At 44.6% G+C, this 27,993-nt stretch overlaps 1 protein-coding gene across 2 annotated transcripts in view; it reads left to right on the forward strand.

The window, feature by feature from the left end:
* The window catches only part of FBLN5 (fibulin 5), a 74,709-nt gene that overhangs the window by 30,178 nt on the left and 16,538 nt on the right, over positions 1–27,993 (forward strand). For both annotated transcript variants that reach the window (XM_053601225.1, XM_053601224.1), the window contains exons 5-7: positions 19,949–20,071; positions 23,470–23,586; positions 26,741–26,860. In XM_053601225.1, the coding sequence (XP_053457200.1) occupies positions 19,949–20,071; positions 23,470–23,586; positions 26,741–26,860 (360 nt within the window). The remainder of the gene's footprint in view (positions 1–19,948; positions 20,072–23,469; positions 23,587–26,740; positions 26,861–27,993) is intronic.

Here is a 27,993-nt window from a genome sequence, read left to right on the forward strand (position 1 = left end):
ATTTTTATTAAACCACCCTTATATTCATTTCTAGGATTACCAACTTGGTTGTGGTATAGTATAATTTGTTTAAAATATACTGCTAATATTTTGTTTAGGATTTTTGTTATCAATGTCTATAAATTAAAATTCCTTTCTTGAATTACTCTTACTAGCTTTGGTATTCACATATTAGCTTGATAGAGTAAGATATTCTTCCTTTCCTATTCTTTGAAAGGCTAAAATGATCTACTCGTGAAGAGTTTATTAGAATTTGCCTATGAGATCCTTGAGGTCTGATATTTTTTTTGTGTGGATGAGAAGACATTTAGCTACTGATACAATTTCTTCAACTGATATGGGATTTTTTTTTGGACTGTCTACCCCTTCTTAATGTCTATCCCAATTTGGCAAAGTTCTATTTTCCAAGAATTTGTCCATTTAAAGTTTTTAGATTTATTTGTGTGACTTTTTCATAGCACTTTTTGTATTATCTTTTTAACTGCTAAATCTATAGCTCTGTAGCCATTTTCTTTCCTAATACTTTTATAGTATTAAAAAAAATCCTACCCAAATATTGTCAAAGTCATATCAATTTTATTGCCTATTTTCAACGAATGCATTTTTGGTTTTGTTGATCCGTTTCTTTCTTTTGTTTTTTCTTTTTCTTTTATTAATTTCTGATCTTGTCTTTATTATCTTTTTTTCTAAATTTTAGGTTTCTTTGTTCCTTTTCTAATTTCTTAAAGTAGTTTCTTAGCTCATTACTTTTTTTTTTGAGACAGAGTCTCACTACCCTTAGTAGAGTGTCATGGCATCACAGCTCACAGCAATCTGTAACTCTTAGAGATTAAGAGATTAATCTCTTAAGTGATTCTCTTGCCTCAGCTTCTCAAGTAGCAGGGACTACAGGCGCCTGCCACAACACCTGGCTATTTTTGTTGTTGTTGTAGTTGTTAAGCAGGCCCTGGCTGGGTTTGAACGCATCAGCCTCTATGTATGTAGCCGGTGCCTTAACCACTGCGATAGGTGCTGAGCCAGCTCATTACTTTTAAGCCTTTTCTTTTTCTTAATATCAACATTTAAGACTATACATTTTTTTTTATTTGCAGTTTTTGCCCGGGGCTGGGTTTGAACCCGCCACCTCCAGCATCTGGCACCCTACTCCTTTGAGCCACAGGCGCTGCCCGATTATACATTTCATTGTGTGTCATACAAGTTTGGATATATAGTATTTTCATTGCTGTTAAGTTATAAGAATTTTTCAGTTTTCACTGTGCTTACTTCTTATGGTTCATGATTTATCTAGTGATGAGTTCTTAAATTTTACACAGTTGGGGGATTTAATTTATCTTTTTGTTATTGATTTCTAACTGAATTTCATTGTCATCAGGGAATATGATCAGCATGGTACTAATTCTGTGAAATTTCTTTGGAACATGATTTATTCACTGTGGTATACACAGCACCTAGCATGACGCCAAGAATGGAGAAGTTGTTTGGTAAATATTTGCTCTTATAATGAATGACAGATGGGTGGATGTCTATTGACCAGGCATCGGGGAAATTACCTCTTCCTGTCCAGACAAATTATCCAATCCTACTAGCTACCTCATATTCAAAAATGGCTCTGCAAATTAGCACCAGAAATGTAATCCCTCCATTGTATTCTGTCATGCTCTTTCTTTTCCTCCTTTGGCCTGGGAAGCAGACTGAGTGGGTAGCTGAGAGGATACTTAGAACACTGGTAGTGTGAGGCCATCAGATTCAGTCTTGAGTAGAATGGAATTAAGATAATGGCTTTCCTTCTTATTTCTCCCATGATTCAGAGGAAAGCATTTTTTCGCTAATGTAATAGCCTCTATAAATATATTTTAGACAGTATTTCCTCCAGTGGAATCTCTTATCACATTGAATCCTCCAAAATACTCAGGCATGATTCTCTCATTTAAAAGATGGGAAAACTGACGTAAAACTACAGTGTCCCAAAAGTTGCCCATAAAGTTGCCATATATAGGGAAAATGGAAAATTGAAGCTAAATGTACCTTTATTTACAAAATATTCGTTATAGAATTTCACAAAATATTTATGGAATGTTCTCTATGTGTCGGCCACTTCTTTGTAAAATTTAGTAATGAATCCTTGTTGTATGAGTATATTTCCTTTATTTTGTTTTTTGTTTTTTTTATTTTTTTTAATTAAATCATAGTTGTGTACATTGATATATTCATGGGGTATTTCCTTTATTTTGAATCAATAACCACTTTGTCCCATTAAAGACAGAAGAGAGAATTAAAGAGGGAATCATTACCTTCTTGATCTTCTAAGCTCCTGAGAAGTTCTTTTTGAAGATGCCTGTTACAGAAGTCTTAAAAGAAGTCCAGAAGGAAATATTAGAAGATTCTTATTTCAGAGCAAGTCTCAGGAAATATTTACAATATTTATGTATTATAACAGCATGTATATATTGTATTCAGATATTATAATAATGTTCTACATTATCATGATATTTATACATTAAACATTAAACAATGTTTAGAAAACAGACACTTGACATGGGGCAGAGCAGAAAATAGATAACTTAATTGTGCTCCCAAATCCTTTTTAAAATGGCATCAGGTCAGGAGCTTCTTCACTATGCAGGTCACCCTCTTTCCTCATTTTCTCCCTACTTCCTAGTGTTGGGTCCAAGGTCATGCCCTCATTTTGGACGCTGAGGAGAATTGTGGGCATCTCTCAGCCCTATTTCTGTCTTTTCCTCTTGTATCCTCCAGAGGGCCTCCTTAGCTCTGCATAGGGGAGAGGTTTAGGCAGTGAATAGTGAGGGCAGGGAACTCAGTGGAGCCATAGAAGATTGAAGAGACCTTTCTAGATAGAAGAGACCTCAGAGACCTCCTTTTTTTCAGAGAAGGAGACAAGCTGAGAATGACTTGCTCGTGGTGCCCTGTCAAGTTGGTAGAAAGTTCTGGGCTAGGCCCTGGCTTTCAGTTCTTTCTTGTTCTCTTCTTTTAGTAGGTGGGCTCCCTGCCCCGCCCTCCCCTCGTTTCCCATTCTTCTTTCTCCTACTTCTTGACATGAAGCTATACAGTCAGTCTTGATTGAGGTGCACCTCTGTGCCTAGCACTGTGTCAAGAACTTGACATGTGATTCTCACAAAACCCTCGGAAGTAAGCACCATCATTAACTCCTTTTACAAATGAGGAAACCAAGGCTTTTAGGGGCTAATAATAAACACAACTTTAAAAACTTGTTTAAAATTACATAGCTAAAGAAAATAGGGCCAGTAGGATTCGAGCTATATCTGTCTCCAGAGCCCGTGTTCCCTCCTACCGACGTTGTACTCTGAACTGAGTTGCCCAAGCCTTGGGATACCCCTCATCACGTCTAGACCTCTTTGTTTCTACTTCCCTCCTTCCCTGCTGCCATCCCTTCTCCACCTTCATCTTTCTATGCTTCTATCCCTTTTCTCCCAGATTCTCCACTCCTACTCAGGGATACATGATTCCTAGTTCCTTCGTGGAGGAAGGGAGCTTCAGAAGCGATGTGGGCCATTGGGTAGAGAGTTAAGCTTCTCTGGAGTACAGGATAGCCCTTGTACTTATGTTTGTGGAGTTTTGTTTTAGATTACAGGTTAATTACTCTTTAATTAGGGACAATTTATAAAATTTAGACTGGAATTCAAGGAAGAAATAGGCTCTTATTTACAGATAGGAACTTTTATTGTAGTAAAAACACATAGTATAAAATTTATCATCTTGACCATTTTTAGATCAGTCTGAGCCAGAGCAAGACCTAGTCTCTAAAAATAGCCTGGCGTTGTGGTGGGGGCCTGTAGTCCCAGCTACTCGGGATGCTGAGGCAAGAGGATCGCTTGAGCCCATGAGTTTGAGGTTGCTGTGGTTTATGACTCCTTGGCACTCTATGAAGGGCAGAAAAGTGACTCTTGTCTCAAAAAACAAAACAAAACAATAAAAAACAAAGCAATAAAGTGGGGACAGTAGTACAAACCTCATAGGATGGTTGGGTGGGTTGAATGAAACAATGCATGTAAAGCACTCAGCACAATGTCTGGCGCAGGTAAGCCTTTAATTGCAGCCAGTCATTATTAGTGTGATCATTAATACCTACGTGGTAAATGCCCAGTTAAGGGTTATGATTATTAGCTGTGTGTCAGGCTCCGTACTAGGGATGCAGAAAGGATTAAGGTAAACGGTCTCAGTCCCCGAGAAGCTCCTGTTTTGTGGGAGAGAAAAACTCATTGTGTGTCTTGTTGTTCCCAGTGTGACTTTCAGAAGTCCGAGGCATGTCATATTCCAACTCAATCCCTTGCCTACTCTCAGGAGCTCTTCCTTTTTTTTTTTTTTTAGACAGAGTCTCACTATGTTGTCCTTGGTAGAGTGCTGTGGCCTCACAGCAACCTCCAACTCCTGGGCTTAAGCGATTCTCTTGCCTGCCTCCCCAGTAGCTGGGACTACAGGTGCCTGCCACAATGCCTGGCTATTTTTTGTTCTAGTTGTCATTGTTGTTTAGCTGGCCCGGGCCGGGTTTGAACCCGCCAGCCTCGGTGTATGTGGCTGGCGCCATAACCCCTGTACTACAGGTGCTGAGCCTCAGGAGCTCTTCCTAATCTTACCTTCCAGCTTCCTCCATCTAAACACCTGGATGGAGGAAAGGACTGATCATGCTTTCCTTCTCCTAATGTTTAAGTCTTCATGAAGAATAGTTGTCCAAGGGAGGCTTGTTTCTATTCTTTGACTTAAATCCCATATGAAATGAAATATCAATATCCTTAGAGCAAACCCATGAGCACCCCACCCTCCACATCCAGGTCCTATGCAGTGACCATGACCCTGGCCATACATGAGGCCAAGCCTGACTGCCATTGGTGGCAACCAAAAGACTTTGGTAGGTGATGTCCAAAACGCTTAGTAAAGGCAGATGCAACTCAATGGGAAAGGGGCATATTTGGATTTAATAGATGTGAGTTTCCAAGAAAGCCTTCTTCTTGGGGAAACAAATGGAAGAAAACGGATTGTGTTTATAGAGAGAGCATTTGCCTTCATCCTCTTCATCAAAAATAGAGTAAGAAGAATACTACCCTTGGAATTAGAAGGTTTGGATTCCAACTCCAGATTTACCCTTCATGACCTGGGTGTCCATGGTCACCATACAAACTCTTGATCCCTCAGTTTCCCCACCTGTAAAAAGAGAATGACACATTCCGTGAAGAAGTTAATTTGAAGGTTAAATAAGATCGTGTATGTGGAAGCATCTAGCACAGTGTCTTACATAGAATTGGTGCCCAAGAAACTTGTATGGAGTCCAGATCTAGGTGTTTATTCAGTGCCTACTTTATTGATTTTATTTTTTATTGTTAATTGTGGTAAAATACATTAGAGATAAAATTTAATGCCTTATAACCATTAAAAAAAATAGATGTTGAGCTTTTATGCTAGTGGCTGGGTCAAACAAGGATACAGGAATTGCATTACAACTTAAAGTGGGTATAATAATAATATAAGAGCCAACTTCTAGGGGCACCTGTCTTAGTCATTTTTAAGTATACAGTTTGGTAATGTTAAATATATTCATGTTGTTTTGCCAATCTCCAGTGCTTTTTTATCTTGCAAAACTAGAACTCTCTACCCATTAAACAGCAACTCTCCTCTTCCCCCATCCCCCCGGGCCCTGGAAACTAGCATTCTACCTTCTGGCTCTATGAATTTCACTAATCTACATACCTGCTGTAAGTGTAGTCATGCAGTATTTGTCTTTCTGTGACTGTCTTATCTCACTTGGTATAATGTCTTCAAGTTTCACTCATGTTACAGCATGTATCAGAATTTCTTTCCTTTTTAAGGCCGAGTAATATTACCTTGTGTGTATAAATACCGCATTTTGTTTGTCCATTCATTAGCTAATGGACATTTGGGTTATTTTTCTACCTCTTGGCTATTGTGAATAATTCTCCTATTGAACATTGGTATACAAATAACTCTTCAAGATCCTGCTTTCAATTATTTTGTATATATACCCAGAAGTAATATTGCTAGATTATGTGGTAATTCTGTATTTAATTTTGGGGAGAACCACCCTACTGTTTTCTATAGCAGCTATACAATGTTACATTTCCACTAGCAATGCTTGAGTGTTTCTCCCATATTCTCACCCACACTTGTTATTTTATAGGTTTTTTTTTTCATAGTTGGTTCATTCTTTTTGTTTTTGTTTTTTTTGGTATTTTGATATCAGCTGTCATAGTCTGTTTTGTGTTGCGATAACTGAATAGAGAATAGAGGTTTATTTAGCTCATGGTTCTGGAAGCTGGGAAGTCCAAAAGCGTGGTGCTGGCATCTGATGAGGGCTTCTTGCTGTGTCAGAAGGCATCCCATGGCAAGAGAGCAAGGGCACTTGTGGCAGCTCAGGTCTGTCTTTCTTTTCTTATAAAACCTACGTCTCTTCATGTGTGCCCCATCCTAATGATCTTATCTAATCCTAACTACCACCCAAAGGCCCCACCTGTAGTCACTATATGACTTTTAGTTGGCTTTCCCACTCTCTTAGTACCTCCCAATGGCAACCGAATTTCAATACATGAATTTTGGGGGGACACATTCAAACCATAGCAGTCGTCTGGGTTATGAGGTGAGTGACTAGTTTTTTTTTTTTTTTTTTGTCTTCTTTGCAGTTTTTGGCCGGGGCTGGTTTTGAACCCACCACCTCTGGTCTATGGGGCCAGCACCCTACTCCTTTGAGCCACAGGCATCACCCATGAGTGACTAGTTTTAAAATGAATATTCTATGGTAGACACTGTGCTGGGAGTAGGGGCTACAAAGACGAAGTATGATTCCTGCCTTTGAGTCACTTGTAGTCTGATGGTTGGACTAGACCAGTGTTAATGAAACTATAAACACTTGCACCAGCCTCATCTGGATGCCCATTAAAAGCACTGATTCCTGGAACTCTCTCTTTCTTTGAGCTCCTGAATCAAGGGCTCTATTTATTTCCTTTGAAAAAAAAAAAAAGTCCAGGCGTGGTGGATCATGCCTATAATCATAGCACTCTGGGGAGGCTGAGGCAGGTGAATCACCTGAGCTCAGGAGTTCAAGACCAGCCTGAGCTAGACCAAGAACCCATCTCTAAAAATAGCCAGGCATCGTATTGGGCACCTGTAGTCCCAGCTACTTGGGAGGCTGAGGCAAGAGGATCACTTGAGCCCAAGAGTTTGAGGTTGGTGTGAGCTGTGATGCCAGGGCACTCTACCAAGGGTGACAAAGTGAGACTCTGTCTCAGGAAGGAAGGGAGGGAGGGAGGGAGACAAGCTTTCCAAGGAGATTTTTTTTTTTTTGAGACTGAGTCTTACTCTATCACCCTGTGTAGAGTGCCACGGTATCATAGCTCACACCAACCTCAAACTCATGGTCTTATGCAATACTGTTACAATGCCCAGCTAGTTTTTCTATTTTTTTTTTAGCCGGGGCTGGGTTTGAACCCGCCACCTCCAGCATATGGTACCGGCGCCCTACTCCTTGAGCCACAGGCGCCGCCCTTAGTTTTTCTATTTTTAGTAGAGATGGGTCTCACTTTGCTCAGGCTGGTCTTGAACTCCTGGGCTCAGGCAATCCACCTGCCTCGGCCTCCCTAGGATTACGAGCGTGAGTCACCAAGGAAATTCTTATGCTTACCATTGGGCTAGATCAGGAGTTTTCAGTTGGGCTGCACATTCTAATCTATGTCTGAGCCTCTCTCAGGGGTTCTGATTTAACTGGCCTGGGGTGGACTCCTGTAATATATTTTAGAGCCTCGTAGGTGATTCATATGCATAGCCAAAGTGAGAATGTTGAATTAAATGATCTTAGTTCTTTCCAGCCATAAAATTCTGCCACCAACTGCACTTTTTAGTCCAGCAAATGTTTATTGACTTGTCTCCTCTGTGCGAGGCTCTCAGTCAGCAAGGTCGTGAAGGCCAAATCAGACTGGGCTCAAATAGAAAGGCTTGATCCAACCATACTGACCACCAGGATAACCTGCAGGAAGTCCCCAAACCAAGAGGGCGTGGGCTCATGGAAGCCCACTGAGGAAAGTCTTTGTAGAAGATGGAACAATTGACTGTGCCCAGTGCTGCTGAGCTTGTGTGAAGGATGAAGACTGAGAAGGAGAATGGCCATTGCGTTTGACACTGAGGAGGTCACTGGTGGCCTCAGTGAGCAAGGCTTATTTTTTTTTGTTTATTTTGAGACAGAGTCTCACTATGTCGCCCTGGGTAGAGTGCTGTGCTATCACAGCTCATAGCAATCTCCAACTCTTGGGCTTAAGCGATTCTCTTGCCTCAGCCTCCCAAGTAGCTGCGACTACTGGTACCCACCACAATGCCCGGCTATTTTTTGTTGCAGTTGTCATTGTTGTTTGGCAGGCCTGGGCTAGATTTGAAGCCACAGCTCCAGTGTATGTGGCTAGCACCCTTAGCTGCTGAGCTACAGGTGCCGAGACAGTTTTTAACTGTTTCTTTATTAGAATTTCTTCCACTGCAGTTACTGACACTAGTTAAAAAGAATTTATGAAGAACCTAAAGGAGCAGGCCCTTATGAGCAGACGCTTGACCCAACCCTGTAGTGTCAGGGAACAAAGTTTGGGGGAGGAAGGCTTACTTAACTGTGACTTTTTTTTAAAATATGAAAGTCACATTATTCTGATTGAAGCTAACTCACAGAGCCCATCAAAACATATTTTATGCCAATTTTTGCTGAACTGGACTTTTATGAGGGGGTCTTACTGGGGAAGACATTCCACTTCCCACATAAGGGAGAAAATGGTTATATTTTTACCTCTTCCCTCCTTCCTCTTTCCTCCCCTCATCCATTTCTTCATTTTATTTTCCTTGTTCCCATTCTTTCTGCCTCCATTGTCCTCCTCCTCTTCCTCCTGCCTCTTCCACTTGGCATGTGACACCTTTACAGATGGGTTCCCTTCTCATCCCCTGGCCTGCCCAGCTCTCACCCTGTTCACCCACACAGATCTGCTTGTGTTAACTGCTCCAGTCAAGCTACTCTCTGCCTATGCTGTACCTCAGTGGCTCCATGCCCTTGAACATGCTGTTTCCTACTCTTTTATTTTGGCTAACTCCTACTTATGTGTGTTAGGGTACACTCTAAGTCGCTATAACAAAGAGACCATCAGTACACTGATGGTTTATATAAGAGAGAATTTTATTTGTCTGTGATAGTACAGTTCAGAGGCAGGGGTGCAGGGCTGGTAGGCTGAGTCCAAGATGACTGTTCCAGCTCTCACCATCACACCGGCATCCCAGCCAGAAGGAGGAGGGACAGGACAAGGGCACTTGTATACCTGTTCTGTTTAAAGGCATGATGCAGGCATTGTATATGTTACTTTTACTTGTATCCCACTGGCCAGAGTTTAGTCACATAGCCACACTGCACCATAAGGGAAGCTAAAAAATGTAGTCTTTAGTCGTGAGAATGGATGCTGGAGAATGATAACAGTCTCCAGCACAGGATCCTTCTAGGTTCATCCAAATGTCTCCTGCTGTAGGAAGCTGTTTCTCCCAGGAATGCCTGCATTTTTCTCTCAAGTACATTTACCAGACTGAATTGGGATTAACTGGTACCATGCCTGTGCTTTACTAGACTGTAATCCTCAAACTTTTTAAACAGGGGGCCAATTCATTGTCCCTCAGACCGTTGGAGGGCCGAACTGTAGTTTAAACAAAAAAACTATGAACAAATTCCTATGCACACTGCACATAGCTTATTTTGAAGTAAAAAACAAAATGGGAACAAATACAATTCACACCGCCTCACGTGGCCCGCGGGCCGCAGTGTGAGGACACCTGCTATAAACAGACATGGCCCTCATGTCATTTACCTTTGAATCCCTAGAACCTCTGAGAGTATCGGCCCATGGTGGGTGGGTATATGTGGTATGAATCACCCTGAATAGACACATTGTAGATGGTAACACACTAGCACTGTGCCCTTTCTGGAGTGAGGGAGGACTGGAGGGTCTGGCAGGTCAGCCGGTTGGTTGGCCCATGTGGCACTGCCTTGCCTCCCTGCCTTCCACACTGGAGGGAGTCAGCTGGCAACCACAGAAGGATGGGTGGGGAAAGGCAGCCCCCATTTCTTTAGCCAGGTAAATGTGCAATCCTAAAAAGTGTTTAATTGGTTCAAATATTTATTTTAGGTTCAAGCAATATTATCTAACTCTTACCAAGTATACCGGGTGGTGGGAAACAAGACATGGCTGGATGCAGCCCTGTGCCATTTGTGTGTGGCCCTCCCTTCCAGACCTCCAGGACACTGGCCACCCCTTGACCAGGAGATAGCATCTCCCAGGACTCTTTCTGTCTTGATCCTCTCCCTACCCCTATGGGGCCTGCATGCTTTTACCTCTTCCTGGCACCTGCCGAGTGTTCACCTCCCCTTGAATCACAGACTCAGCGGTCACTCTCTGATATGCTGGACTTGTCTTAAAGATGAGGGTAGGCAGCTTGGAACCCTATCAGGGAGACGGGATGGGGAAAGCATCAGAGACTAGTAGAATGAGTTGGTCTCTGAATGAAAAAGTCTATATATTCTAACTTAACAAGAATATTTAATGGGCCGGGTGCATTGGTTCATGCTTGTAATCCTAGCACTTTGGGAGGCCAAGGCAGGTGGATTGCTTGAACTCAGGAGTTAGAGACCAGCCTGAGCAAGAGTGAGACCCCATCTCTACTAAAAACAGAAAAAAGTTTAGTCAGGCATTGTGTTGGGCACCTGTAGTCCCAGCTACTCAGGAGTCAAGGTATCACCTGAGCCCAAGAGTTTGAGGTTGTTACGAGCTATAACACCACAGCACAGAGTGTGACTCTGTCTCAAAAAACAAACAAACAAAACAATATTTAATGAATTTCAATATTATTTCATATATTTTAGACTACTGTAAGGGTCCAGGAAAAGAAAGCAGTTGTTCAAGGCTGATGCTAATGGCATAAGTTTTCATGTTGTTCAATGCCTGGTATACAGGAGATAATCAATAAATGCTTTATTGAATAAATAAAAATAAATAACAGGCTGATTAAGGAAAGAAATCTATGTTCTTACATAGCCTATTTCTCATAACTGGCCTATTTCTTGTTATGTTGAAAGAGTCACATGACACTTTTCCACCCTTGTCCTAGGAGCCTAGATTTGGGTACCAGGAATGGGTGCATGTGAGGAAACCCTTTCTTATGTCATGGTCCAGTATCAAGATCTGCCCTCACTTTCCAGATTTAGGACTTTCCCTGTTGTATGTTTCCATCCCTTTGCAATCCTGCCACATGCTTGTCTGTGTGTGACATCCCATAGCCCTCTGCAGTGCCCTTCCTGTTTGTCTTCTGATTCTAGGAGGGCAGGTGATGTTAGCTCCATTTTAGAGACAAGGAGGCTACAATACAGACGTGTACAAGATCGCCCTGGTGAATTAGTGATGAAATCAGATGTGGTGGCAAGGTCTTTGAACATCAGGTGTGAGATGAGTGCGCGTGCAGATCTCATTGTCACGCTCCAGTAGTGACCCAGCAGGGATGCTGTGGCTGATGATGGGCTGATAGAGGTCTTGGTGTAACTTGCACTCCTGGGTATTCTCACAGCCCACAGTGGGCTGAGGGTTTTGTCCCTAGCCTCCAAATTAGATTGGATTTCTCATTTATATCCTAAGAGGTCCTGTTGTCAATTTTCAGGCCAGGAAGAAGGTTGATCTTTTCCCTTCCCTGCTGTTCCTCCCTCCTGTGGTAATTGAGAATAAAGTTCTTTCTCATCCGTGATGTCAAGCTCTCTGGGGAGAAAAGAGAGAACCATTCATTCCCTTAGGCCAAGCGCATGGACTGAATGTTTTTGTCTCCCCAAATTCATATGTTGAAGGCTTAATCCTCAATATGATGGGGCCTTTGGAGGTGATTATATTTGGATGAGGTCACAGGGTAGAAGCCCCCTGGTGGTATTGGTGTCCTTGTGAGGGGATGAAAAACCCCGAGTTCTCTGCTGTGTGTGGGCTGTCCCAGAACCCAACCGTGCCCTTATCACGGACTTTCAGCCTTCAGGACTGTGAGAGATAAATACCTGTTGTCTGAGCCCCCTGGTCTTTGGTGTTTCTGTTGTAGCAGCCGAAGGACGAAGACACACATCCACTTTCAAATCTGCCCTGAGCTCTGGGTGGGAATAGACTTGTGGGCTCTGCACGCTCAAGTCCAAGGTTCACTTGGAGCTAGAATTGTCAGCAAATGTCCACCAGATAGTCTTTATCCTGTGGAAAAGAGATACGGGCCACTAAAGAGGCCACCAACGGTGGCTGGACTGGTCTCTTCTGGTGTGTCCTGTGGCTTAACTGAATTTCCCTTCTTGCTTTCAGAAAAATCTTAAAGTGTCTTCAATTCCTGTGTAATTCACTTTTATACTACCTAGTCTGCCACATACTGTATCAGGTACTTAGGATACAGATGTGCTTTCAAGACATGCCATGCTGCCAAAGTTTAAAAAGTGTGCCATAAGGTGTGGAAGGAGTGAATGTACAGTTTGGAGCAGTAAAGCCAGGTGTCCATTTTTGCGTTTTGAGGGTGTTTTTACTGTACTTTCAGCAGGGAGGGATTAGAGGCTGGCAGGCAAGTTATGAAGTTATTACAATCATTTAGAGAAAAGACAGCAAGGACCTAGAGTCTTTGGGAAAGAGGCATTTAAGGAAAGAGGGGAATTTGCAAGATTTTTAGGAGCAAGATTGTCTGGCCTTGGCAATTGTGTGAGAGCAGGAAGTGAGGGGGAGATTTGAGGGTGATTGAGGCTGCTAGCCTGGGACATTGGAGAAGGGTGGCACCATTAACTGAGACAGGTGGTGTGGGGATTAGGGGGAGGGGACAGGGAAATCCCAGGTGATGGTGCTGAGCATAACAGAGAATGTAGGTGAGGATGTGGGTAAGGAACAGGCACAGAGGGAACGAAGGTGGGGGAGTCTATGGGGAGGTGAGGGGAGATTCCAGGATTTAAGACCCATAGTTATAGGCCATGTTCACAAGTACTCAGCTAAAAGGGGATTCTCCATATTGGAGGAAAGACATTGTCCTTTCTTCTAATTAGAATTTTTTCTATTTTTTTGTCATCATTTTTGTGAGAATATTTCTAAGAACTTAGTTAAGATTCAGGGAATTGCGTTTACTCACAGGAAATTTGAACAGCACCAGTGAAAGGGAGGGAGAGCCTTCTGCAGCACATGATGCCCTCACTTCCAGCATTGCTTCACCAGGCACCCAACCACCGCTGGGTGGAGTTGAATAATGGCTCTGTCTGTACACCAGAAAAGCATTCTGTTTTGGCTGGACTGTGCGAGCGTCCTTAATAAGACTCCAAAAATCACAATGCTCTTATAACCAGCAGGCTTATCTTAGAGAGGGAAGAATCCAATTAGGAATTTCTGCTTGACTTTTGAACTCTTAAATTCCCTTCTAGACGCTTGAATACCTTCTGAAACTCTGAGCATAGCATTGCATTGTATAGAACCAAATACCACTCAGAATGAGAATAGCAACTGGCCACACAAAATGTGGTCCCAGAGCCAGCAGTGCTGGCATCACTTGGAAGCTTGTTAGGAATGCAGACTTCACTGAATTAGAACCTGCATTTTCACAACAACTACACTGATTCATATGCACATTAAAGTTTGAGAAGTATTGGTCTGGCACGGTAGATTCCAAATATGGTTTTACATCAAATTCATCTAAGTAACTTTGAAATGATACAGTTTTCCAAGCCTCACTCCCAGAAATTCTGATTTAGCCAGGAAACTCTCTTGGGTAGCTAGGTTTAGAAACCACTGATATGTATAGATTTCAAAATCTTCTCTGTTCATGGACAAATGGCAAGAATTTTAGTAAATGGAAATCTAGTTTGAGCTCCACATCTGATTGCTTTATATTCACAATAATGGCCAAAGCCTCATGGCCTTAAAACACACGCAAAGACACACACACACACACACACACATATCTAGATGGACAATAAACAGCCTTGTCCTTTACTCTCAGGACATCTTGATGCATGATGCTCAAGAAGGACTTGTGCTTCCCTTTTCCCCCAACACAGTGACCATTCACACATTGGCAAAAGTTGAATGGTCTTGGCCAATTCACTGCCCTGTTTGAAAGCAGCTAAAGTCAGCTGATGTTTACCAAGCACTCAGTGGATGAAAATAATTACCCAAGAACCAAACAATGTGATCCCCATTAGTTGCATAGTTTGTCTCTGCAGAAGGTCAGAGCTGGAAGGGGCCTTTCAGCATTCTCCTCGGGCTCTCATTTCATGGATAAAGTAAGAGAATCCACAAGAGGCTGGGGCCTGAATTCCAGCTGATTTCATCCAAGAGGGAAGGATATTTTGTTGTTTGGAAAACGGACCACATATTTGTTGCCTAATCAGAGGCGCAAAATGAGCAAGCTTTGTATTCCACACTTAATATCAAGCATTGGGGAAACTGTTGTAAACAAAGAAAGATCTGGCTCCTAACGATTGCTCAGGATCCTGAGACACATGGAGTGCAGATGTCCTAGGAATTCAACAGCAAGTTCTCAAACGCTGAGATCTTTAATTAAACAGGTGTTTGGGAAGTAGGTCTTGTGCAGCTTCCAGCCTTGGCTGGCTTGTCTTGCTGAAAAATGGCACGGACCCAGCCCAGCAGCAGGCCTGAAACTGGCTTCACTTGGAGGCGTAGGAATGTGTCATTGTTATTTTCTTCTTTCTTATCAAGCCCCATTAGCTTGAGCAAGGAAGGAACAAAAATGGGCTGGGAAAACATGTTATTTCACTGGGTAAAAATTTACTACCAAGGAAATGATTTTTGCTATGTCCAAAAAAGGAAGAGTGGAGGCCTTGGAAAGGTGTAGTTTTCCAAGTCCTCTTGGACGGCTTCTCCTGGTGTCACCCAGTGAGAATGTTTCCCTTTGGCTGATGCCATTCTCAAACAAGAACAGAGACGTTCGGCTGAGGTTATGTACACAGGCTCACAAAGGCAGACCTTGCTTATCCACTTTATTGGAGCAGAGAAGGCACGGGAAGAGGGAAGAGTCACAGATTGTGTGAAGGTTGATTATATGTGGCTGTGGAGTCCAGGAAGACATACATAGCTTCATGCTTTTGGATGCCTACAATTAGAGAGTCATAGGTGGAGCTCTAGACGCCCATCTGTGACGTTGAGACTGAAAGCCTGTGAAGAGACATGCACCTTGCCTTCCTTTACCTCTTATCCATCTTTCCTATTGCATGGCTGGGCCTCAAGGGGAAGTCCTTGGCCTTGATTGTGGTTGAATCATGGGACAAACCATACCTTATAGCCCACTGAGCCTCAGCATTGTTGTCTTTGGTGATTTCCAGAAAAGAGTCTGCAGGAGGCAAAAACCAAGATTCCCCGTCTTCTACAGCTGTTAGAAACAGCGCCTCTGAGGGGAACCGAACTAAAATTTCCTGGGCACCTGCTATGTGCCAGGCAATGGTGATAGGCCCTGTGTAAATGTTAATTTAAGAACTCTCAGAGCAACCTGTGAGCCAGGCCCCACTAGCCCTGTTTTCCAGAACACCCAATAATCTGAGAGGGTGCTAAACTTGCTTCCCATCATTCAGGTCTCAAATATTGGAACCTGGATTCACACCCAGCTCTGTCTGTTCCCAAAATTTTTATTTTTTTACTTACTACCCTTTTATGGGGAGGTCTCAGTCCTTTGGTATTTTTTTCTTAAACTTTGGTGCTAGGAGAATGGCCTAAAAAATATTCTCCTTGTGGGCAGGGGAGAACCATTAGTGTTTTGTCTCATTTTGTACAGTTTTTAAAGGACATTTTCTTTCAGTTAGAATTTACATTATGAAAACAGTTTTTTTCCCTTTAATTTTCAGGAGTAAATGGTGAAATGTAAATGCTTATATGTATGTAATATGAGCTGACAAACATATGCATGTTATTTATATTCAAACATATTTCTGCATATTTATAGCAGTACATGAAGCCTGTTATACATATTCATAAACATTTTTATATAATTATAATAACCTGTGAGTTAACACTAAGGTCATACTTGGGAGCAATAGTTTTTATATGGGACAGAAGGGGGGTTGTGTAATGTTTTCTGGGAACCAGCCCACTCCCAAGGGGAGGACATAAAATGGACATAAGCCAACAGCACAATCCAGGGAAGTCCTTTGAGAACACCGTCAGCTGGAAGAGCAGAAGTGCCAGTCCCACTCCAAGCGCTAAAACCATCGGTAAGTTTGGAGGCTGCAGCTTCTTCTCCTGTTGTCTCTTCATCCATTTTGTTGCCCCCTGGATTGTGGGATAGTTATATTTTGACGTGTTGAGGCCAGTTTCTCTGTATTATACCTCTGTGAGAGCTTGACTGTATTTGAAGGACATGCTTTTATCCCTTTAACACGCTTGCCGGGTATTCCTTTGTACATACCGGTCTTAGCCCCAGCGACACACCTGCCCACAGGAAGCTTCCTGGCTGGGGATGTGAGACATAGGTAAGGGTATGCAATCTGAAATGAGCATCCTTAACATGTGGTCCTGGGGCCGGGAAGCCCAGATAAAGTTACACAGGTAGACAGGTGCAGTGCTGGTGTTTTCCAGGTTCTTGGAAAGTCAGTGGGAGCTTTTCTGCCATTGCCAGGGTCCTGGTCACCTGGACAGAGGAGAGGCATTGCCCCACCTGAGAGAACAAAGCCATGGTGGCTGTGGCAAAGTCCTCCAGGTGCCCAGGCAGCTGGACAGGAGGGAGCAGGCAGACGGAACAAGATGGCAGGAGGAAATATACTTGGTGCCAGCTCTCCCAAATGGTCTGGAGGTTTAGGAGGATGCACCCTCCCTCCAGCCACCGTAGGGCATAAAGAATGAATGAGGAATGAGTGAATAAATGATTGAATGTACCCAGAATTCTTTTCTCTTAGGAGACTCTTCCTAGCCATTGTGCAAGGAAGGAAAGGAAATAACAAGCTCCGTTTGTGCGTGAGGATCCTGACACTTGCTCAGGTTGCCGAAGCTTGTGCTTTTCCACCGATGCAGAAAGGGATGAAGGGAGGCCCTGCCAAAGAATGTCCTTGGAGTGATTCAATGTATTTTTCCTTCTGTTATTTAAGTCAAATGTATTTAATGTAAGCAATTCAGCTGTGAGCTGGAATGCGTGATGAGTCTTTCAGCCCCACGTGGAAACCCACTGTGTGAACATTTCCAGTTTTAGCTCCATCAGGTGTGTAAGCTGACAGTGGTTTGGATGGTGGTGGTGGTTTTTAAAGTACATACCCTAAAATGGTCTTGTCAGCTAGTTGGCTGGGAAGAACCTGCCTGGGGCTGACAGGCATTAATGCTTACTGTTCATGCTTTCATTCATCTAGTACTTTTGGATGAATGAACATTTGCTGTGGACGCAACAGAATACCAGGTTCTAAAAGTGGGAGACGTGCCCCCCCTAAAATCTCCAGGGATGTATTGAGTTCTCAGAATATACCTCATATTGACAGTCCATGAGTTAGTGAAAGTCAAAAAATTAATTTTTAAAGTGCATCTCAACAGAAGTGAGATATAACTGAGTTAATTCAGTAAAAGTGGTGGAGTTGGAAAAGAGTGAACTTTGAAGATTTTGTTTCTAGGCCTGAGTGCTTTGCCCATACTCACCTGCAGGAGCGTGCGCACACACACACACACACGCCTGTGTTTGGGTCCTTTATGCTCTTCTGAGCCCAGGTTGCTCTACCCAAGTGTGTCCAGTTTCTTGATGTAGGACTTTGTGGGTATCTTACATGTGCCACAAGTTGCACAAGTACAGAGTCTTGGGAACTAGCAATCCCCAAGATCCAGTAAGAGAGCTCCCTCTTTGGTCTCCCTCACCCTCTGTTCCCCTCCAGGCGGGAAAAAGAGCAGAAATTCCTGAGGCAATATTGTTCCCAGGGCACAATTGCCATCCATCACTCCCCACTGAGACAATGTAAATATGCCCTGGCTGATAGTGGCATTATTTATTGTCACGGGCTTTGATATGGATTTGAGCAGGAGGGACTTATAGCCAAGCATTATTCGCCTGCTCCCTGGGGAGGCTCTGCTCACTGAGCAGAGGAGGGTGGAAGGGAGGTGCTGGACAGAGGCCCAAGGCCTTACAGCTGAGAACAGCACTGAGGCAAGGGTGCTCATGGTCAACATATTGGGCTGGAGTGGAAGCTGCCGCCACCTTGGAACCAGGTGCTGGAAGGCTGTCCCTGTTTTAGAGGAGTAAAAGCCGATTCCATATGATGGCCAGATACCTGATCATTTGGGGGTGGGATGGGGATTGATCAGTATCATTAGTGTTGAGTTGTTGCTGGTGGGTGGTGGATTGTGGCAGTGTCACTTGAACCCAAGGGCCCTTGTCAAATGTTTCACTTAATCAGTTGTGTTGGCTTCCTGAGTGTGCATAATGCAAAGCCCTGTGCAACATAATGCCCTGTCCTCAAAGAACTTACACTTTTGGGTCCTAGACCCCATAACCCCCACCCTCACCATCCATATTTAAAGAAATCATCTGAATGGATGATGGTCAAGTCTGCAGTGTGCAGTGTCAAGAGGCAGACAATTTGAAAGTGGGTCAATAAAAGGCAGCAAAAGCCCAGTCTTCCCTGAACCAGCTGGTCCTGGGCAATATGACCTATCATTCTTGCACAGAGTAGACTTGGAGTCAGACAGGTGGGAAAGGCTCAGCTCTGGGCTCAGTGCTTATTTGCTCTTACCGCTCAGTTTTCCCATCTGTAAAATGGGGATCATGAGCCCAGTTCACTGGGCAATGTGAGAATAAATACGGTAATGAGTGAGGTATGAGGCACACAGCCCAGGCTCAGTGAATTGTAGCTTTTCATGTTATTTCTGACTGCATGATGGAGCTGAAGGAGAAGGTGAGGTGAGCTCACCCTGACTCAGTAATGAAGAGGGAAAGGAAAGTGCACTGGTAAGGTGCAGGTGAGGGCAGGGCTGACGAGGAGAGGAGTTGGAGTCTCCAGGCAGATCCTGGCTGCTTGGGGACCCCTGTGGAGTGCATTAATGCATGAATGTTTAGTGAAAGGTCTCCCTTAGGTCAAAGTAAGTTTAGCAGAGGTCTGCTTCAGGATGCTGGGTGCTCCCCCTAGAAGTGCAGTGTAGGGGAGAAGAGGGAAAAGCATGTTTCAGTTTAAATAGTTTTGAGCACTGACCATGTACATTGCCTATGCCAGATGTCTTGGGAAACATGGATAGGGCATGATCTCTGTGCACTGAAGCTCTGAGTTAAAGAGAAGGGACTCGGATGCAAATACCTTTACTCTGTCAGACGGGCCCCATAGCAGCATGGACAGATCCAGTGTGAGCAGAGAGGGGTTAGCCCCTGGAGCTCTGGAGTGAGTAGAAGCCTGGAGGGCTCTGGGAAGCTATGTGAAGGGGTAGGAGCCTCAGGCCAGAAGATTTTCACCGGTGAATACAACTGAACAACTAGACAGCCAGCTTCTGTTGGCAGGAGATGTTTCTTTTACTTCTGCTTTGCTCTCATAGTCCTGTGTACACAATAGGTACACCGCAGACCCCTGTCTAACACATGAATGAATAAGCCTAATACAAAAAAAAAAAAGCCTTTTAAGTCAAGTCATAGTTATTGTCAGAGTGGACATACTTGCAGATAGCAAGAGCTTGGGATGGCAGAAGAATCCCTAAGGATGTGCGTTCCCTTCTTAGTTGTTTCCCTTTGTGGATTTCTGGTGAGCAGACTAGCTCTGCCCTCTTCTGTTAAAGATCAGTGTCTCCCAGAAGGGCCTGTCAGGGAGGTGTTTCCATCTCCTTGGATGTAACCCAGTGATTTTATCAACTGCCTCTCAGCTAAGACAAATAAACCTCTGGCACCTCTGGTGGCTCCAGGGCTCTAGATAGATGTACGTGACGTTCTTTGGAATATGTCTGTGTTGCAGATGTGGACGAGTGTGCAACAGATTCCCACCAGTGCAACCCTACCCAGATCTGCATCAACACAGAAGGAGGATATACCTGCTCTTGCACGGACGGATATTGGCTTCTGGAAGGCCAATGCTTAGGTAACATTCTGGGGTTCACAGAAACTTTTTTTTTGAGACAGAGCCTCAAGCTATAGCCCTGGGTAGAGTGCTGTGATGTCACAGCTCACAGCAACCTCAAACTCCTGGGCTTAAGTGATTCTCTTGCCTCAGCCTCCTAAGTAGCTGAAATTACAGGCACCTGCCACAACGCTTGGCTATTTTTTTGGTTGTAGTTGTCATTGTTTGGCAGGCCCAGGCTAGATTCGAACCCATAAGCTCTGATGTATGCGGCGGCCGCCTTAGCTGCTTGAGCTACAGGTGCCGAGCTCACAGAGACTCTTGAAAGTTAATGATTGCCAGGAATGTTGAGAGATGTGGGCAGAGCTGACTGCCTAAGGGTAGTTAGTATGCTTTCCTTTTGGGGGAGGGGCTTTTAAGGGGGTAGAAGGCTATTGAACTTGTGTGTATCATCACTGTTGAAGATCATTTGTCACCATCACTATCAAGTCCTCACTATAGATTTTGATCGTATTTTTGTGTGTGTTTTTGAAACAGAGTCTCAGTTACCCTGTGATTGAGTGCTGTGGCATCATACCTCACAGCAACTTCAGACTCTTAGGCTCAAGTGATCCTCTTGCCTCAGTCTCATGAGTAGCTGTATTTGGGACTACAGGTGCCTACCAAAATGCCCAGCTAGTATTTTTACTTTTAGTAGAGACGGGGTCCTACTCTACTCTTACTCAGGCTGGTCTCGAACTCCTGAGCTCAGGTAATCCACCCTCCTCAGCCTCCCAGAGTGCTAGGATTACAGGTGTGAGCCACCATGCCCAACCTTTATGGGCAAGTTTGATTTTACAGAGACCATCCTCCTCCCTGCAGGAAGTTCATATTTAAGCAAGGAAGCGATGGAAGTGTTATTTTGCTCTAGTTAGAAATAATACTCAGAAAAGAGAACTCTTTTGCTTAGTCACAGAAATGTTCCGAGTCTCAAATGTGGATCAGTAGATTCTGATCTCACATTGGTTCCTCCCCTTGCCACGCCCACCCCACTAAAGGCACCCTTCCCTTTTACTCTTAAGGAGTTAGTCATTACCAATTGAGAATTTTGTCCCTTGCAGTTGGCATCTGCTATGTGATCTTTCTGTTTGTTTTTACTCAACGGTTGTTTTCCTTTAATCTCCCCTCTATTTTTGGGTTTAGCCAAGTGAATGAATTCATAGCAATCTCAAGCTGTCACTTCAATTTCTAATTCTAGGGTGCAATTTCTATGCTGTGTTTTCTTGGAAAAAGCCCTGCCAGTTTGAATTCTCTAAGACACTATTTCATTGCTTGAAAGTCAGTCCTGGAGGATCTGAGAAACAGATCCAGATGGTATCATGGAAACAAAAAAAGAGAAGGTGCTTCTTTCCAAGTTTCTCTTGATTGAGGCCGAGTTTGGGATCTGCTTGTGAGCCCATTCTGAAGCGTCTTCGAGGCTTGATAAGCCAGCGTAGACTTGACTTGTTTTTCCTTTCCAGGCATATGCATGGGCGTTTCTGAATATGATGGTTGCTGTGCATTTAAACCACTTTTGCTACAATGGAAAATTTGATGCTATTGATTTCAACATAAGCATATCAATGAGACAGAGTTTTTTGTACAAGAACTTAATGTGTAGAATTTCAGAGCTGGAAGGTATTTCTATATCATGCCATCCAACTTTTATAGAGGTAAAAACTGAGACTCAAAGACGGGGAACAGTTTGGACAAAGTTAAAGTGAAGTGGGTCTAAGTCCCCTGTGTCTCAGTCCAGCTTTCTTCCCACCACAAGGGGCGCTAGAGAGCTAGAGGAAACCTGGATGCCTGGGCCCCATTGTGGAGACCTTTTACTGGGAGAAGTCCCCTGATCTGAGGGGTTCAACTTGAACATTCCTCTGCCTGGGAAGGTTGTTCTCTTCCTAAGTGTGAAGCTTTGGAAGGGATACTTCCAGAGGCCTAATGTGGTGCCATGTGGCACAGCCCATTCACATTTCACATCTGAAGTGAACCTCTTTCCTAATTATGGCTGACTCATGTGTCCCCCAGCCAAACTCTCCTTTCTCTTGCAAAATGCAAGTTCCATAGCCACCCACCAGTTGTTCTGGACAATGGGGCAAGAGGCTGCCTTTTATCCAAGGTGCCCTTCAACAAAGGGTACCCTCTCTGTCCCTGCTGCCTTCCTGAGCCTTGGTGATGTGCCCAACTGCAGCTGGGAAGAGGTCAAGACCAGCAGCTGTATAAGCCAGTGGGTTTTCCAAGCAGAAGCTTCCCAGCACCCAGCGGATAGTGGGGTGGACCAGCTAAAAAAGTAGCTGGGACTCAGGACACAGAATCTGAGGAGGGCTGAACAAAAGGTAAAGGGTAGAGATGGCTTGGGGAGGTGGAGTTCTTCTTGCAATGGAGTCAGGCACAAGAACTAAGGTTCTGAGCTGGCCTCTAGGGGTCCCAGATGGACCCTGGTTCCAAAAGAACTAGAATATCAGGAAGGAACACAGTTAGTTTAGGAGGGAGGTGAGGATAAGGACCACTTACAGCTATAGTCATATCAACTGGCTACAGCAGGAGCCAGCTGTACAGGGGAGGACTCTGTCTCTGTCTCCAGGCTGGTGATTTCATTCCCTCCCCAAGCCTACGGGATTGAATTATCTAACCCATTGTTCCATTGACTTGGGGTGTTAAGATGTGCTTTCCCCATGACATCAGGCTCCCCGTTGATGGGTACATGTTACAGGTAGGTTTATATTTCCCTGCTCTGCTCAGAGGACCCATTCACCCTTGGTGCTGCTGCTTTCCCTGGAAAGGCCAGCTGTGGCTCAGGAGTGGTAGGTTTATCCAGAGCTTTATGTTCGCTCTGGTGCAAGGAGATCTAAGGCGAACTCCAGCATCCTCATGTTACTGGATTCATGAGTCTCTAGTGCCGCCCAGCTCATCCTGGTCTACGCTGGCTCTTGTTCCTCACAGCTGGACATGTTTGTTATTAATGGAGCTGGCAAGGAGCCTATTGGAGCAACACTATGGTTTCTTCTTACATATTAAGCTGACTTGTCCCTTCCTAGGGCAGTGAACCTTAGAGTTGAATCTTAATGTTGGATAAATCGGTGTTAGATAAAATCTGAGAGGCCTTCTTGCCCAACATCCCACTTGAAGCAAAAATTTCTTCTACAACTTCTGGAAGTTGATTCAGGTGTCCATGTGACTGAGACAGGTGGGGGAGGTGTAAAAAGTTGTAAGGAGATTGAGACATGTAATCCAGAGAGCATCACCATCCCTGACACTTAGTAAGGACCATCTGGCACTGGTTCCCTTCACTTCCTCTCATGATCCTGCTCCAGAAGCAGTAGGCAAATGCACCATGCTAGTGGTGGCACTGGTGAGTGAGAGGGAGACCTGTCTCACTTTGCTTGCATTTCTGTTTCCAGACATTGATGAATGTCGCTATGGTTACTGCCAGCAGCTCTGTGCAAATGTTCCTGGATCCTATTCCTGTACATGCAACCCTGGTTTTACCCTCAATGAGGATGGAAGGTCTTGCCAAGGTATGTGACACTCACGATTACTTGGACACAATGTGAAACACTAGATGCAGTCTTCTTTGGAGCCTGACAATTGGCATTTGTGGTAAACGCTGCTATTAAAATGTGTTCCCGTCTTTTGTCACTGCTCACCCATCCCCATTGCTTATAGATACCTGAAACTTGACCTGAGGTTGTATGAAATATCTCAGAAGTGCTCTGAGAATTGCTGAGGGCAGAACCACAATCATCTATCAGTTGGGAGCTTAACAGTTTCATGGATTTGCTTCTTTTCTGTTTCTGCTCTCCAGAAGTAGCCCTGGAGAAATGTCCTTGCATGTCTTGTAGCCTAAATTCAATTCCTGAGAGCAAAAGAGGGGTGTTTAGGGCTCCTGACCCTGGATGAATCATAAACACATATGTACTATTCAGGGGTCTCACAGGCAATGTTGAGGCCTCTCACTGCAGTTTTCCCTCAGCCCATGATAGGAAGGCCTGTTACTTAGCAGAGAGTCTGGTGGTAGTGAATTTCTCCTATTGTTCAGCATGCCCCACAGCCAGAATGAAACACAGGCATTTTCTCATTTTCACGTGATTACTGCCAATACTGATAAGTAAGGAAAACAAGCTGCATGCCTGTGTGGTTTCCATCTGAGGGTTTCTTCTGCTCAGGAAGTGAATGGGAGACTTAAGACTCAAGGAATCAGTGTAAGTCCTACTCTGGCCCTGAGCTTATCCTCAGCTCACCACCCCCAGCCCAGGCCTCCAGCCCCTGGCAAGTGCTTGGCGCAGGTTGGAGGCAGTGCCAAAGATGCAGAATGAGGTCTTTGTCTGGAGACCTCAGGCTTTGCAGCGCCCATTTCCTTGTCACACCATTTGAGTTCTGGCCGGCAGGCTTCTGGCCAGCTAGTTGGAGGATATTACGTCTCCATTAGTTTAATCATATCTAAATTGTTGGATAAACAGGAAGGCATCAGTGTTAAAGAGTTTGGTCCTGGATTCTTTCTAAATCTCTCCTCCAAAGCTGGTTCAGCTGATTTTTCCAAGAAGTCTCGACAGCTCTTTGAGGTGCCAGGAGGGGTCATTTTCTTCTGAGAGCAGAGGCTGGGCCAGGGGGTTGAGGAAACAGATAGAATAGGGTCCTTTCCTTCCTATGTGAGCAGACCGCAGGCGCCTGGCTCCCTTGCTGCTGCGATAAGTGGCTTAGGGCAGATGCAGGATGCTCTGTGCCAAGGCCAGGGATTGGGGGTGCCAGCACAGGTTTTGCCTCAGAGGCTGGCACGGTACACCCAATACCTCCTGAGGCGCAGCTGTGCCCAGCAGAGCCAAAAGGCACCTGTGTCCTTCAGGCCTCTCACTGACGCTCTGTGACAAAGAGCAGAGAGTACACCTGGCAGTGGCAAGTCAAGCAGTGGGCCAAGGCAGCAGGCACAGCCCCAGGCCCTGCACACAGGCACCTGGCCATTGGGATATTGCATCAGCAAGGCCTGTGGGCAGCAGGCCGCTACGTACTCCGTTGAGCTTTTGCAATCCTTATACCTCATGTATGAAAGAGCACGTTGCACTCTGCAAAGCATCGTCATGTCTGTTCATCTCACTGAACCCCAACAGTAGCCTTATGAGATAGGCAGGCAGGCGTTTGTGGCCCTGCTTCACAGATGAGGAAATCAAGATTCAAAAAGGTTAAGCAGCTTGGCTCAAGTCGCACAGCCAGGTAGGTGGTGGCAGAGTTGAGAGTAAAACCAAAGGCGCATGCAGCCTTCCTGTTCCCTGAGTCAGACTGGCCTGCTGCTGCTCTCAGGGGATTCAGAAGGGTGTCCAGAGAGGGCTGGCAGGAAAGGGCAGCAAGAACCCCAGCGGCAGAGTCCTTTTAGTCCTCCTGCTCTCCCGAAGCAGCTGAGGCCTGTGACAGGGTGAGGCTTGAGCTCATTCATCTCCATGGGGCCAGCGTCTGGCCAGAGGCTGAGGATGCCAGTCCCAATACGTGTAGTCACCAGCACCGTCCTGTGAGGACTTGCACTCCATGGCTTAGCACTGTGGGTATTTTCCTGGCTGCCCCTGCCTCACAGGGAGAAACCCCAATCTCCATGGGCACCAGGGAGGCTGGTGTCTTGCTGGATTCTCCCTGCATGGCTGTTCATTTACTTATCTATTTTCCACCTGAAAGCTCCAAAGGCGCCAGGAAGCAGGGATTTGTGGGCATGGGATTAGCCCTCCCCTTTAAGAAAAGCTTCTCAAGCTGCTCACCATGCAGGTTTCTAACTCTGAAAGCGCTCCGATCTCTATCCTGAGTCTTACGAGGTTTACCTGGCCTTTCAAAGCCAGGTAGAAAATCTCTTAGCTGGAACTTTGGTCATGGGCATATGGAGTGTGGGAGAGAAGTCTGTCTGTCTTCACAGACAGTGCCAGTGAAGAAGGGGGCTCCTCGCCATCCCCCACCCCCGTGAGCAGTGCAGAATGAGTCTTGGGTATTGTGGAAAGACCCCTGACTCATGTACCAGTTCCTCCTATGCCCTTGTTAGCTTACATCTCTCATTCTTCAGCAATGTTTAAATGTGTTCACCCGGGTGAAGCCATTACCATGCTCAAGATAATCAATGTCCTCTTACTCCTCGTGCCTCTGGATGGTGTTCTCCTTAATCTGGTTAACATGTAAAATGGAGCAATGGTCCTGAAGCAGAGTTGTAAGGATTGAGTGAGTGTGAGATCCTTTTATAATTAGTGAAGTTATTACGTGTAATAAATATGTTACTAAAAATGGGCGTGGTAATTTGTTTTTCTTAAACTTCAAAGTCAGTGAGGGCATGAGAAAAGCTAATTGGTGGTGGAATGAGCAGGTGAAGGGAAGGAGCAAGGATTGCTGGGATGTTCCTGTTGGTGAGCTTTGGGGAGTAGACTTACTAGCAGGTGTATGGGTATATACATTTATACATGTATATTCAAATGTGTGTGGGCATGTTGCTCCCCCATGCTTAACTTTTGGTCCTGGAAGAGATATGTGGATAGAAGCTTTCGTTCTTCTTTGAACACTTTGGGGCTTGAGATCTTGACGTGATATGTCATGGACAGAGATCCTTGGTATCTATGAATTTGGTCTTCTGGTGGTAGTAGATGTTTTTCCTGATGCATTTTCTACTGGTTGTGAGAATGGTCAGTGATATGCTCTGGCTTTCCACAGATGTGAACGAGTGTGCAACTGAGAACCCCTGCGTGCAAACCTGCGTCAACACCTATGGCTCTTTCATCTGCCGCTGTGACCCAGGATATGAACTTGAGGAAGATGGAGTTCATTGCAGTGGTAATGAGCCTTGGCACTGGAGCCTTCCACCTGTCCTGGGAGCCTGGGAAGGGGTGGAGGGCAAGAGGTTCCTTCACAGGTGTTTCCTCTCATTTCCTGGACATATGTCCAGTGTGGGACATTTCCCAGTGCTGTGAGGTCACAACCATACAAAACAGAGATGAGTCACTTCCTGAGAGGTGAGGTGGAGTGTTATCTTTCTTGTCATCTGACCCCTAATGCAGAAATCACTGGAGCTACCCTCTAGGACCTGAGATGGGGGTTGACAAGGGAGAAGAGACACCCAGTTTTGCATGTTGATTTGAGAGTTATCTGTCCTCACCCAACACTGACTCAATCATGGAGATAGCACAGACAGTATTTACAGAGGGCAGTGATCCAGGGTAACAGCATCTTTCATTAGGTGTGGTTGTGTGTGGTGGGGGTGGAGGGGCACATAGAATGAATGATTTCATGTATGCAAGCTCACATACTTTGTGAACTTCTGAAATCTCTGTGAATAATCTAGTTCCAGGCCTGACATATAGTGAGCAAACAAAAAGAAGTTCTTGAATCAAAGGAAGAACTATTGAGTGTTGAATGAATGAAATCTTAATAATTTGTTGCAAGAACATAGCATCAGGTTTACGAGTATAAGACCCAGAGGCTGGCTGGCCAGGTTCAAATCCAGCTTTACTGTTTGCTCATTATCTGTGGACTTACCTAGGTGATATTACCTAACCTCTGTGAGCCTCAGTTTTTCTTCTGTAAAATATGGGGAGCAATAGCACCTCCTTCTCAGGGGTGAGGTGTGGATTAAATAAGATGAGGATGGAAAACATTTAACTCAGTGCTTGGCACATAGTGAGCCTGAGGGATTGACAGGTGTCTCTACGACTTCTACTAAAGATATGGAGTGAATCTACAAACTTAGAAGTAAACTAGGACTCTCTGTGTTATGCTGGGCTGGGGCCTGAGACCTGGGGCTCTTCGAGGGTCCTGGGGGACAGGGAGGGAGCATCACAGAAGCAGATGTTACCAGAGCACACTTTACTCTTCAAATCAGCAACCTAATTCTGCTGCCTCATGACCCATCACCTGAAGACCCCCGAGAGAGACAGGAGAGAGGTTTTCCTTTTGGATGTTAGTGGCAT

This window comes from Nycticebus coucang, chromosome 9 (genome assembly GCF_027406575.1).
Source record: "Nycticebus coucang isolate mNycCou1 chromosome 9, mNycCou1.pri, whole genome shotgun sequence".
Lineage (NCBI taxonomy): Eukaryota > Metazoa > Chordata > Mammalia > Primates > Lorisidae > Nycticebus > Nycticebus coucang.